The following is a 15,100-nucleotide window of genomic DNA, read 5'->3' as shown; positions in this document are numbered from 1 at the left end:
AATGTAAATTTTGAAGTTAAATTCTGGCAACTGAGCTGCCTTTTTTTTAACCATAAAAACAGCAGTACTGTTTTTCTATTTACAGTGATATACACAACATTTTGAGGTGAAATTATTGCAACTTACCATCTTTTTAACATTTTAGTTTTTTTTAAATCTACTAATACAATGCATTAAAACATGGTGTAATAATAGCATTGACAGCTAGAAGCCAAACATCACTGCCATGTGGCCCTCAGTGAAAACCACTCTTTGTTTGACTACGTTATATTGTGTTCAAAGTGCACAAACCTTCACTAAAATACGGACCGTTATTCATTTTCACTTTGTTTCTTTCCATTCAGCAACCCTGGTCAAGAAGCAGTTAAGTTGAGCTTCCACTGTAATAATTCCAGCCTGAAACCCTTCAACATGATTCCCCACTCAAACTCATTCTGGCAATCTATTATTTGGTATAAAATGATCATCAAAAACAGGGTTCAGGTCACAAAAGCTCCTCTTGGCTGCTGACTTATGGCCTACAAATGTGTTTTCAAAAAGCTCTTTTTTTTTAAACTATAAATGCATTTGGAGTCAGAATAAATGAAATGTGCTTGAGAGAGCGCATGAGAAACTTCCTGTTGAACTTGCAGGAGCGGAGGTTAAAGGTCAACCAGCGCAAACACAAAAGGTCAGAGTTCACTGCTGCACGGACGTCAGTGGGCCCGAGTCTTACGTAGTGGGATTCATGTGGCTGAAGACGGGATGATGTGAGGAGAAGAAGAAGAAACAGGAAGCATTCATCCTCCCCCCCCCCCCCCACTCGCCCACTCCCTTCCGCTTCCTCCACACAGGAAACGCTGGCCTGTGAAGTGACTCGACGTGGACGAGCGCTCCTAAAATAGAGCCTGCACACCAGAGTGATCCGAGGAGGAGCCCTCCATCACGTGACTCCTCCTCAAACACTCACAACAACTTGGAAAGCGTTGACGGCGCCAATTTAAAAAAAAAATTTTTAATCACACCGAGGTTGCCATAGTAACGGGCTTGTGAGCATAGAAAGTGATGGCGATGTCGAACAGGAAGTCGACTACACACTAAAAAGTAACTCAATGTGAACCCAACGGCTGGTTCAGAAGAGGACAAACTCCTTCTTTGAGTCAACATTTTGGGTTCATTTTTTTCAACCCAACTTATGCATTCAATTATTTAACCAAAAAGTTGAGTTATGATAACTTAATGTTGGGTTATTCCCAACCAAACTATTGGGTTGAATTATTTAACCCAAAAGTTGAGTTATGCTAACTCAATGTTGGTTGATTCATAACTAAGGATGTCCGATAATGGCTTTTTGTCGATATCGTCCAACTCATTAATTACCAATACTGATATCAACCGATACCGATGCATACAGTGGTGGAATTAACACATTATTATGCCTAATTTGGACAACCAGGTATGGTGAAGATAAGGTCCTTTTTTTTTTTTAAATTAATAAAATAAAATAAGAAATAGATTAAAAAAATGTTCTTGAATAAAAAAGAAAGTAAAACAATATAAAAACAGTTCCATAGAAACTAGTAATGAATGAAAATGAGTCAAATGAAGTGTTAAAGGTTAGTACTATTAGTGGAGCACAATCATGTGTGCTTACGGACTGTATCCCTTGCAGACTGTATTGATATATATTGATATATAATGTAGGAACCACAATATTAATAACAGAAAGAAACAACAATGAGTGTAAATGGGGGAGGGAGGTTTTTTGGGTAGGTGCACTAATTGTAAGTGTATCTTGTGTTTTTTATGTTGATTTATTAAAAAAAAACAAAAACAACTGATATTGATAATTTCCGATATTACATTTTAAAGCATTTATCTCTATTCATAACCCAACTATTGATTGAACACAAAAGCTGAGTTCTGCTCACTACAATGTTGGGTTATTCCAAACCCAACTATTGGGTTGCGCAATTTAGCGCTCTTTGACCCAATAGTTGGTTAAAAATGATACATTTTACTGCTGGTTTGTCCTACTCCTTCACAACTATTGATCAGAAGTATTTGTATTCCATTAAAATATACTCAAAAGCAAGATATGAGTGACATTTTTTTTTTTTTTACAAGAATTGCCGTGTATGATCATAGTAGTTTTATACAGCATGCTCAAATATGTTCATGTTCATAAGATGTGTGATCATCTTAATGAGATTCATCCTTAATCACATTCCCTTCAAGAAAAAAATATCCTTTTAATTTAAAAAAAAAAAGCCTTTTACCCAAAAATGTGTTACTCATTGAAAAACACCCAAAAATGGTTCATAGTTTTGAAAAGCCAGAAATGGAGTTAAAATGATAACACTTATAACCCAAAAAATGGATTGCTCTTCATAGAAATAACTAGAAAATGGTAACCCAACACTCGCAACTCATGAACTGGGTTATCAAAATAAGGCAGCATTGTTTAGTGTGTAGTAAGACTTTACATTCAGAAGTATGAAAAATACATTTAAAATTCTCTCTCGGGGCCAAAAAAAGATTATTTGATTATCTCTCGCCAGCAAATGTTATCTGAGTGCTACAAACCTTAAACCTTAAACTGCCAGGTGACTAAACAAAAGACCCCCCCGGTCCCACATGAAAAAGAGGCGGGGCCTAACTGAGTGCAGGTGTTTCCAAACTAAAGTGTGCTCATCCTGGGGAGTTTTGATGCTATCTGCTAGCTCAGGGCTGTCAAACACCTTTTCATCGCAGTTATGCTTGCCCTCAGAGGGACGCTTTTAACAATGTGTATTGTGATGTGTGTATATATGTATATATATATGTATATATATATATATATATATATATATATATATATATATATATATATATATATATATATATATATATATGGAAAAAAAACAGTACCAAAGTTGATTTTACAGTAAAAAAAAAAAACTCAATCGGTGGAATTTAAGTGTAAATCTATTGTCATTTTTACAGTCTACAACTCGATTGATCATTTTTAAGTCTAGCAGATATTTGAGTACCGTATTTATCTTTATTTTAACAACAAATATTTTTGGAATACATGATAATATCATATTGAATTTTAAAAGATATGCAATTGCATGCAGTCCATGATTTTTAATGTCAAAAAGGAAATAAATATATTTAGTGAGAAAAGATTAAGCCTTTCATTAATGCATATTATTTCCAGGCCTTCATGGGCCACATTAAATCATGTGGCGGGCCAGATTTGGACCCCGGGCCTCGAGTTTTACACAGGTGTGCTGCCAGACTGAGGCATGGCCCCGCCCCCCCAGGAAGTAGACGCACTGACGAGACGGCGACGACGCCCACAACAAATGCTAACATGCTAACTGGAGGTTCACTTTCACTTCCTGTTGTAGAGTCTGGTACTTCACACACACCAACTGCTCATACTTGTGTGTGTGTGTGTGTGTGTGTGTGTGTGTGTGTGTGTGTGTGTGTGTGTGTGTGTGTGTGTGTGGCCAGGTGCACACACACCTGGGGGCCACACGTGCAGACGCAGGTCACATGCAAAAGTGCGGCGAGCGTTCCTTCCTGCAGGTGATGATTTGCATGGTCAATTGAGGGTCCGGCGTTGTGTAACTTTCAAGGTCACCCAGCTGGGCCCAAGTTGATGATGAGGTCACATGACCTCCTGAGAACAAACTGTTTCTTTAAAGAGTCTTCCTGTCATGGCCGCCGCCTGTCAGCGAGAGCAATCCGGCTCCAGTCTATTTTTAGACCAGACTTTTGCTGCCCAGGCAGAATGTCACTTCCTGTCCTCGCTTTGTTCACAGGAAATCAGCCGGAAGTGGAACTCCTGTCTGGACAACATGCCACTTTTTACCCCCCAAGATGGCACCACGATAGTGGCTGCTGGTGGCAGGAGCTCTGTGCTCTTGTGTCATCCTTTTGTGTTCCTGATGTTTCCCTCTTCTTTTCATGTGCTTCTTTTTGGCCTTTTGAGACTGGGTGACAAGGAGTGGCACTTTCAGGACTTCTGGATCTGCATCCTGGCAGCCTTTTGGCCATGGACACCAGCTGCTGGGTCTCTGACACACCACAGTCCGTTTGGAGAGACTGGAGGAGATGTGGATGAAGAGACAGGAGGAGATGTGGATGAAGAGACTGGAGGAGATGTGGATGAAGAGACTGGAGGAGATGTGGATGAAGAGACTGGAGGAGATGTGGATGAAGAGACTGGAGGAGATGTGGATGAAGAGACTGGAGGAGATGTGGATGAAGAGACTGGAGGAGATGTGGATGAAGAGACTGGAGGAGATGTGGATGAAGAGACTGGAGGAGATGTGGATGAAGAGACTGGAGGAGATGTGGATGAAGAGACTGGTGGAGATGTGGATGAAGAGACAGAGCTGCAGAGTTTGGAGAGACTGGAGGAGATGTGGATGAAGAGACAGGAGGAGATGTGGATGAAGAGACAGGGCTGCAGAGTTTGGAGAGACTGGAGGAGATGTGGATGAAGAGACAGGAGGCGATGTGGATGAAGAGACAGGAGGAGATGTGGATGAAGAGACAGGAGGAGATGTGGATGAAGAGACAGGAGGAGATGTGGATGAAGAGACAGGAGGAGATGTGGATGAAGAGACTGGAGGAGATGTGGATGAAGAGACTGGAGGAGATGTGGATGAAGAGACTGGAGGAGATGTGGATGAAGAGACTGGTGGAGATGTGGATGAAGAGACAGAGCTGCAGAGTTTGGAGAGACAGGAGGAGATGTGGATGAAGAGACAGGGCTGCAGAGTTTGGAGAGACTGGAGGAGATGTGGATGAAGAGACAGGAGGCGATGTGGATGAAGAGACAGGAGGAGATGTGGATGAAGAGACAGGAGGAGATGTGGATGAAGAGACAGGGCTGCAGAGTTTGGAGAGACTGGAGGAGATGTGGATGAAGAGACAGGATGAGATGTGGATGAAGAGACTGGAGGAGATGTGGATGAAGAGACAGGAGGAGATGTGGATGAAGAGACAGGAGGAGATGTGGATGAAGAGACAAGAGGAGATGTGGATGAAGAGACGGGAGGAGATGTGGATGAAGAGACGGGAGGAGATGTGGATGAAGAGACGGGAGGAGATGTGGATGAAGAGACGGGAGGAGATGTGGATGAAGAGACGGGAGGAGATGTGGATGAAGAGACGGGAGGAGATGTGGATGAAGAGACGGGAGGAGATGTGGATGAAGAGACGGGAGGAGATGTGGATGAAGAGACGGGAGGAGATGTGGATGAAGAGACGGGAGGAGATGTGGATGAAGAGACGGGAGGAGATGTGGATGAAGAGACGGGAGGAGATGTGGATGAAGAGACGGGAGGAGATGTGGATGAAGAGACGGGAGGAGATGTGGATGAAGAGACGGGAGGAGATGTGGATGAAGAGACGGGAGGAGATGTGGATGAAGAGACGGGAGGAGATGTGGATGAAGAGACGGGAGGAGATGTGGATGAAGAGACTGGAGGAGATGTGGATGAAGAGACTGGAGGAGATGTGGATGAAGAGACTGGAGGAGATGTGGATGAAGAGACTGGAGGAGATGTGGATGAAGAGACGGGAGGAGATGTGGATGAAGAGACGGGAGGAGATGTGGATGAAGAGACGGGAGGAGATGTGGATGAAGAGACGGGAGGAGATGTGGATGAAGAGACGGGAGGAGATGTGGATGAAGAGACGGGAGGAGATGTGGATGAAGAGACGGGAGGAGATGTGGATGAAGAGACGGGAGGAGATGTGGATGAAGAGACGGGAGGAGATGTGGATGAAGAGACTGGAGGAGATGTGGATGAAGAGACTGGAGGAGATGTGGATGAAGAGACTGGAGGAGATGTGGATGAAGAGACTGGAGGAGATGTGGATGAAGAGACAGGGCTGCAGAGTTTGGAGAGACTGGAGGAGATGTGGATGAAGAGACAAGAGGAGATGTGGATGAAGAGACTGGAGGAGATGTGGATGAAGAGACTGGAGGAGATGTGGATGAAGAGACAGGGCTGCAGGGCTGGACAAGCTTCACAGTGTCTTGGCTGAAAGAGCAGGTATCGGACACCTCGGTCTCCTTGGACGTATCCTCGCTCATCCATGAGTCGGCTTTCTTGGTTGCTTTGCTGGGTCTGCTCCTGTCTCCAACAGACAAACACTGCAGAGGCCACCACAGTGTATGTTTTTTTTATTTATTCATTTTTTGTGTCTCTATGTAGAAATGGCTGGTTGAATCGGCTATGCTCTTTTAATGTCCTTTGATGTTTCCCTCTTACACACATGCTTATGTGTGCTATGGCTATGAGGTTTTTCTTCTTCCTTGGCCTCAGTCTGGACCCCCTCTCCAAGGGCCCAGACTTAGACTGAATTTTTTTCTCCCCCTGCATTGACATGTTTCTCACCTTTTTTGTAAGGGGCGGCGGAAGTTGGCAGAGCAGTCAGTGATCCTGTTCTGTCTCCCTGTAATGTTTGATGCTGTTCTGTCTCCCTGTAATGTTTGATGCGGTTCTGTCTCCCTGTAATGTTTGATCCTGTTCTGTCTCCCTGTAATGTTTGATCCTGTTCTGTCTCCCTGTAATGTTTGATCCTGTTCTGTCTCCCTGTAATGTTTGATCCTGTTCTGTCTCCCTGTAATGTTTGATCCTGTTCTGTCTCCCTGTAATGTTTGATCCTGTTCTGTCTCCCTGTAATGTTTGATCCTGTTCTGTCTCCCTGTAATGTTTGATCCTGTTCTGTCTCCCTGTAATGTTTGTCTGCTCTTGAATGGGATTGTGCTGTAAATGTTAATTTCCCCTCAGGGATTATTAAAGTACTTCTGATTCTGATGCTACTGTTAGCTTGTAGCTCACGATGCTAATGCGGAAGATGGAAACAATGACGTGGAACTTTTACAACAGGACTTGTTTCAGGCCCTCAGAACTACTTATATTTAGAAGTACTTGGTTACTTTTTCACAGCGCTAAATTAGCAGTGCTCTCTGCTAATCTTTCACTTTATATACATAATGTCACGTGCTTCTAGAGCCCCCTAGTGGCAAACAGTGACGCTTTTAGCTTCAATCTAATATTTGTGTTGTTTAGGATTATTAAAGTGCACACAGAGTGAGCGTGGGAACACCTTTGTTGTGTGGATGTACCAGCCGTCTAAAATCATCAAACATTGTGTTTGAGAGGCGGAAGTGCAAGAAGTGCAGATTTGACGGACAGGATGGTGGAGCACGTGCATCAGTGTGTGTAAAACCCTTTTGACACGCCACAACCTCACGAGCACGGCTTCCTCTTAAGTGACCACTGATGACGTCACACCACAAATATCACGTTTGTGACAGCTCCCACTGGTTTTATTGACGTCACTAGCCAGTTGGGCGTCTGTGATGAAACGTTGAGAAGTGCTGCCACCGTGTGGACAACGTCTGATACTGCAGTTCCATCATGAAGGCTGCCGCAGGAAAAGCTTATTCTACACTTTAATTGTCCTATTTCTAACTAAAGTTATTCTACACTTTAATTGTCCAACTTCTAACTAAAGTTATTCTACACTTTAATTGTCCTACTTCTAACTAAAGTTATTCTACACTTTAATTGTCCAACTTCTAACTAAAGTTATTCTACACTTTAATTGTCCTACTTCTAACTAAAGTTATTCTACACTTTAATTGTCCAACTTCTAACTAAAGTTATTCTACACTTTAATTGTCCTATTTCTAACTAAAGTTATTCTACACTTTAATTGTCCTATTTCTAACTAAAGTTATTCTACACTTTAATTGTCCAACTTCTAACTAAAGTTATTCTACACTTTAATTGTCCTACTTCTAACTTTATTCTCCACTTTAATTGTCCAACTTCTGGCAGCGTCGTTTGACAAATATAAGTTAGCAGCACAAAATATTACAATAACATTAACAGAAATGTTCATATTTGAGGTTAGTCACAAACTTGGAGTGTCAAATGAGACAGAATAAAATACATATTTAAATAATGACTTAAACATGTCCTTACTGAAATAAATGTCATTAATGTAAAATCATGAAATTAAAATGATTTTAAATCATGTAAAATATAAAATATTTATTTCACTTAAAATTTGAATTAAATACATAAGTGCTAATTATGTAATTAATTGAATGTAAAAGTATTTAATTAAAACCAAATAATTACTTATATTAAATTGTGTACATTGTAATGAAAAAAAAAACAAAAAACGTTTCTATATTTAAGTTTTTATTTTAATTCATTTAGTTATTCCATTTAAAAATTAAAAAAAAAGGTATTTTATCTGTCAAAGACCCGTCAAAGTGAGCCCTGCTCGCTGGCTGAGTGGCAGTTATAAATTATAATCATAAAGTGCTGCGACACACGCCCAAGAAACCAATAAATCATGAAATAATGAATGATATCCTAAAATAAAGTTTTACAATAATTATATACATCATTTTCACATTAAATTGACATATGTAATTACACATTTATATATTTCATTCCAATTTGTGACACATTTAGTTATTTGATACAAACTGAGCAGGTGTCGGGTGGAATGAAACTCACCAATGGATGCCACAGATGAGAACATGGTCCAGGTCTGATGCTGGCGGACAGGACCAGGTCCATCACTGAAGAGCACCCCCTGGAGGACGTAGACTGTATAAAGACTGGGATGACTTACAACTTGCCAGACTTCTTTAGGACGGAGCAGCTTCAAAGCCTTACTAAGAAGAGTCAGCAGTCAGGAGTGTAAAAAGAAAGGAAAAGTAGTTTATTGCTGAAAGAAGGTTGTGGAATGGACAAGTGAAGCGGCTCAGAACCATAGTCACCATGTCTATCTTACACCTTCGTCCACTCTCACCCACTTGACTTGCTTCCATCTTTGGTTGTACGAGTCCAGTTCCGGAAGGTGAAGTGGATCAGTAATACTGCCACAAACAAAAAGCCTACACAAAAGAAAACAAAGAAAAGAAGACAAGAACCAGTCTCATTGGGTCCAAACAACTTAAGAAAAGTCACATAGAATTTATCTTCAAAGTCTCTTGATCCAAATGAAGTTCTATGTCTGAGCGTGCGGCCATCACGGAGCCCCGCCTCCAGCCCCGCCCCCGTGTTTGCTAGCACCGTCCGTCCACGTCGGCGTGACGCGGACTCTGCCTGGTGTCGGTTCTGACACCGCCGTCCCAACACGGGAGCGGGGGGGCGCGGTCTGCTGGGGATCACATGTCGTCCTCGTCTTCTTCGTCCTGAGAGGAACCCGCCTGTTGGGCGGCGCTGGCAGACGCCGCCGCCATCTGGGCCTGCTGGGCCGCCTGCTGCATCTGCAGCCACTCCTGCTGGGCCAGTTCTGCCTGCTGCTGCCGGGCCTGCACACACAAACACACCAAAAGTCACACGCTGACAACGATATGATCGCCCAGGGGGCGGCGACCCAAAACGCTGAAAGAGCCACAATGGACCAAAAATACTGACAAGAAATCTCTCTGGAGCCGCCAAAAATTAAAAGTCTTATATAAGTGTTATAATGAAGGCAACACATGATGTGTCTATATTAGCCGACTATCAAAATGACTTTAAAAGTCTTATATAAGTGTTATAATGAAGGCAACACATGATGTAAGTGTCTATATTAGCCTACTATCAAAATGACTTTAAAAGTCTTATATAAGTGTTATAATGAAGGCAATACATGATGTAAATGTCTATATTAGCCTACTATCAAAATGACTTTAAAAGTCTTATACAAGTGTTATAATGAAGGCAATACATGATGTAAGTGTCTATATTAGCCTACTATCAAAATGACTTTAAAAGTCTTATATAAGTGTTATAATGAAGGCAACACATGATGTAAGTGTCTATATTAGCCTACTATCAAAGGCTGACACATCTTTGTTGACAGAAACGTATTTAAATATCTATGCTACACATTTTTGCAACATTGTAAATCATTAGTAAAATGGAGGCTTCTAAGTGGGTGAGATAACTTCTGGTAATGACTGGCTCAGAATGACCAAAGATATATACTGTATGTGTGTCCAAGTTAAAGGTATAGATGTGTGTGTCCAAGTTAAAAGGTATAGATGTGTGTGTCCAAGTTAAAAGGTATAGATGTGTGTGTGTCCAAGTTAAAGGTATAGATGTGTGTGTGTCCAAGTTAAAGGTATAGATGTGTGTGTGTCCAAGTTAAAGGTATAGATGTGTGTGTGTCCAAGTTAAAGGTATAGATGTGTGTGTGTCCAAGTTAAAGGTATAGATGTGTGTGTCCAAGTTAAAGGTATAGATGTGTGTGTGTCCAAGTTAAAGGTATAGATGTGTGTGTCCAAGTTAAAGGTATAGATGTGTGTGTGTCCAAGTTAAAGGTATAGATGTGTGTGTGTCCAAGTTAAAAGGTATAGATGTGTGTGTCCAAGTTAAAAGGTATAGATGTGTGTGTCCAAGTTAAAAGGTATAGATGTGTGTGTCCAAGTTAAAAGGTATAGATGTGTGTGTCCAAGTTAAAGGTATAGATGTGTGTGTCCAAGTTAAAAGGTATAGATGTGTGTGTCCAAGTTAAAAGGTATAGATGTGTGTGTCCAAGTTAAAAGGTATAGATGTGTGTGTCCAAGTTAAAGGTATAGATGTGTGTGTCCAAGTTAAAAGGTATAGATGTGTGTGTCCAAGTTAAAAGGTATAGATGTGTGTGTCCAAGTTAAAAGGTATAGATGTGTGTGTCCAAGTTAAAGGTATAGATGTGTGTGTCCAAGTTAAAGGTATAGATGTGTGTGTCCAAGTTAAAAGGTATAGATGTGTGTGTCCAAGTTAAAAGTATAGATGTGTGTGTCCAAGTTAAAGGTATAGATGTGTGTGTCCAAGTTAAAGGAAACTGCTGGCTGTCTTCTAATATATTTGCTACAATCTTTGCAAGCTGGGTAACGTTTGCTGTGGTCTGGAACAACATGGCACACAAACAACTATGAGAAATGCAGCCAATATGACATAGAGATAATGTGTCATGAGACATGCAAATATAAATTAAATACACAGAGGACATAAGTCAATTCACACCCTAGGGACCTTTTAGTGTTGCCAATCAACCTATCCCCAGGTGCATGTCTTTGGAGGTGGGAGGGGCCTATCCCCAGGTGCATGTCTTTGGAGGTGGGAGGGGCCTATCCCCAGGTGCATGTCTTTGGAGGTGGGAGGGGCCTATCCCCAGGTGCATGTCTTTGGAGGTGGGAGGGGCCTATCCCCAGGTGCATGTCTTTGGAGGTGGGAGGGGCCTATATCCAGGTGCATGTCTTTGGAGGTGGGAGGAAGCCGGAGTAGAACCCACACAGTCACGGGGAGAACATGCAAACTCCACACAGAAAGATCTTGAGCGCAGGATCGAACCCAGGACCTTCGTATTGTGAGGCACATGCACTAACCCCTCTACCGCCGTGCTGCCCCGCCAACGACTCACTTAACTCAATATTCAAACAGTGTTATACTGTAATGTTACAATGGCCAATAATATTAAATAAGAATGTGCAGCTTTTTAAACATCACCACAAAATGCTTTGTTTCTTTTTCAGGAAGTTATTAGCTTTGTTCTTATTGCTGCTATTTTAACTGTTTTTTTAAATACATAAACAATTTTATTTATTTTGTAGCACTTTTCCTTTACTTTCTTTTAAAAAGGACAACATTCTATTAGTCATTTTAATTTTCGTAACAGCTGAATGTGCAGCATCCATCCATCCATTTTCTACCGCTTGTCCCTTCCCAGCTGCATTCAGCCGTTACAGTGCAAATAAATATTTATGAATGAAATAGTCATCTTTGTTGTTTGTAAGTACGTGCTTAAAATAACCTAAGATGCATTTAAAAGTCCATCCATCCATCCATTTGCTACCGCTTATTCCCTTTGGGGTTGCGGGGGGCGCTGGAGCCTATCTCAGCTACAATCGGGCGGAAGGCGGGGTACACCCTGGACAAGTCGCCACCTCATCGCAGGGCCAACACAGATTGACAGACAACATTCACACTCACATTCACACACTAGGGCCAATTTAGTGTTGCCAATCAACTTATCCCCAGGTGCATGTCTTTGGAGGTGGGAGGAAGCCGGAGTACCCGGAGGGAACCCACGCAGTCACGGGGAGAACATGCAAACTCCACACAGAAAGATCCCGAGTCAATGGAAAAATTTGAGCCATTAAATATTTGTACACTTCATAATAAGACAAGTCGACTAATAGTTAACTATCAAAATAATTGTTAGTTGGAGCCCTAATAAACAAACCAATGTTGCTTCAAGTATCACAAGTCATTATTTCAATCATTAAACAGCACTAATAATATCATTCTTATTGACTTTGAAGACACACTCAAGGGCTTTGAGACATTATCTACAATGAAAGACTGAAAAGTCAAAACATAATTTAATATTTTGCCATAGTTGATGATGTCCATTAAAGCTTTGCTACTTCATATGGCATGGATCCTGTTTCATGTCCTTTACAAACAACTTCTTTTAATCAAGTTGGGCTGCAACTAATCCACCAGTGGGACTAATGTATTTGTAGCGTAGACCAACGATCCACTCCAAGTCAGCAAGAGCCTTAAAGAGTGCGTGGCCATAGTGGCACTGAACGCACCATGACCCTAGGTCTAGACCAGGGCTGCCCAGTACGTCCATGGTGAGGGACTGAGGGTGTGTCAGTCGACCGCCAGCCAGGTATTGAAAAATAGAACTTACAATTATTGATCACAAATATTCACTATGACGTCACTTAATTGACATTTGCGGCAAATGAGGATGTTTTGAAATGATGATGGCTGCTGCCAGCTCAGTGTGAAGGGAAAAAAGACACTTCTTACTTCAACCCTAACTCCTGTCAAAAGCCTAAAGACTGACCGCACAGTTCTTGTCTTCACAATAAAAGTGCTGCTCCATTCCGCCTGCGCTAACAAAATAAAGAGTCTCCGAAAGCTAGCGCAAACAAGCTAGTAAGCTTGTAAAGTGTATAAAAAGGAGTACGGAAGCTGGACAAATAAGATGGCAAAAAGCAAACACTTTCATGTGGTGTTGGACAGAAAGGAGGACTTGTTTTCTCCTCCATTTGAAAATGTGGAGGTTATCATCACAACATCAACATGGCAGTGTGCTGGGGGGGGGGCAGTACATCTAAAAAGGACAGCTCCAGACTGTCAGGTTCTACCATGGGAATAAAAGTGGACTCACTGGTGACGGTGGCAGAGAAGAGGACTGTGGAGCATCCTGGATGATGGCAGTCAGCCTCTGCATAGCCTTGTCAGTAGCCAGAGGAGCCTGTTCAGTTCTAGACTGCTTCAGCCCAAGTGCACGACTAATAGACTCAAAAACTCCTTTGTCCCACACGCCATTAGACTGTACAACTCCTCTCTGGGGGGAGGGGGGTACTAGGATGGCATTAGACCAGGGGTCGGCAACCCGCATGCGGCTCTTTAGCGCCCTGGAGCTTTTTCAAAGATGTATGAAAAATGGAAAAAGATGAGGGGGAAAAAAATCTATTTTTTGTTTTAATATGGTTTCTGTAGGAGGACAAACATGACACAAACCTCCCTAATTGTTATAAATCACAGTTTATATTAAACATGCTTCACTGATTCCAGGATTTGGCGAGCGCTGTTTTGTCCTACTAATTTTGGCGGTCCTTGAACTCACCCTAGTTTGTTTACATGTATAACTTTCTAGGACGTGTTTTATGCCACTTCTTTTTCGGTCTCATTTTGTCCACCAAACTTTGAAGGTTGTGCATGAATGCACAAAGGTGAGTTTTGTTGATGTTATTGACTTGTGTGGAGTGCTAATCAGACATATTTGGTCACTGCATGACTGCAAGCTAATCGATGCTAACATGCTATTTAGGCTAGCTATATGTACATATTGCATCATAATGCCTCGTTTGTAGCTATATTTGAGCTCATTTAGTTTCCTTTAAGTCCTCTTAATTCAATTTATATCTCATGACACACTATCTGTATGTAATATGGCTTTTCATTTTTTTGCGTCTCCAGACAGATTTGTTTTTGTATTTTTGGTCCAATATGGCTCTTTCAACATTTTGGGTTGCCGACCCCTGCATTAGACTGTACAACTCTACTCTGGGAGGGAGGGGGGGTACTAGGATGACATTAGACTGTACACTCCTCTCTGGGAGGGAGGGGGGGTACTAGGATGACATTAGACTGTACACTCCTCTCTGGGAGGGAGGGGGGGTACTAGGATGACATTAGACTGTACACTCCTCTCTGGGAGGGAGGGGGGGGTACTAGGATGACAGGTGGATGCAAAACAATAACAGTGCAATACTTTTTCATAACATGGTCACTAATGCCTAGTTTCTCTTGTTATGTTCTTATTTTACTGTTATATTTGTATTCTCATTGTGCTTGTTTATTTTTATTCTATTGTAATATTTTCTATTTTGTTTCCATTTATACCCCCATTATTTACTTTTTACGTTTTAAATTCGATCTCAATTTTGTACACTGCTGCTGAAATTTTAATTTTCCTGAGGGAACTCTCCTGAAGGAATCAATAAAGTACTATCTATACATCTATACATCTATCTATCTATCTATCAGTACTGTCTGATTGCCATCAATGCAAGTCATCAACTTATATTCTTGTCTTCATGAAAGAAACATGCTTGTGTTATCATTAAACACCTTTCACTTCTTAACAAAAACCTCTTTTTCACAAATACATCAATATAAGTTCTATATATGAATGAGGTAGATCCCTTTCACTTGGTCAATTGAAAATTAGCTGGCCTGCAGAAAAAGTGTGGGCACCCTTGTTCTATCCAAACAAAAGATGGCGCTAACTGTTTTAATGACATTCACACTTGACTTCAATCAATAACGGAGCAGCATCTCCTCATCCGTGGCTCACTAGTGCAACAACAACACCCGAAATGTGTCCCGTGACCGGAACTCTCTAATAAGTAAAGTTCCTTGGGTGAATAATGTAAAGTCACTACACCGGTATGTTTTAGTGCTTTCATGGTGAGTTTACTGACAGATATAAGTAAGAACTTTACACTACTAGTGGAGGATGAATGTCACATAACAAGAAGATAGAGAAAAAGAAGTAGATGATCCACTACGGTGTCGGCACAGACTAC

General features: G+C 41.5%; 1 protein-coding gene across 1 annotated transcript in view; it reads right to left on the bottom strand.

The window, feature by feature from the left end:
• Positions 1-8,713: 8,713 nt before the first annotated feature.
• Positions 8,714-15,100, bottom strand: part of dr1 (down-regulator of transcription 1) — a 7,414-nt gene continuing 1,027 nt past the window's right edge. Inside the window, exon 3 of the mRNA XM_061978504.2 lies at positions 8,714-9,331. Within this exon, the coding sequence (XP_061834488.1) occupies positions 9,185-9,331 (147 nt within the window). The 3' untranslated portion in view covers positions 8,714-9,184. The remainder of the gene's footprint in view (positions 9,332-15,100) is intronic.

The sequence above is a fragment of the Nerophis lumbriciformis genome, linkage group LG18 (genome assembly GCF_033978685.3).
Source record: "Nerophis lumbriciformis linkage group LG18, RoL_Nlum_v2.1, whole genome shotgun sequence".
In the NCBI taxonomy this organism is placed as follows: domain Eukaryota; kingdom Metazoa; phylum Chordata; class Actinopteri; order Syngnathiformes; family Syngnathidae; genus Nerophis; species Nerophis lumbriciformis.
Note: the sequence above shows the minus strand (reverse complement) of the source record. Positions and strands in the feature narration are given on the sequence as shown.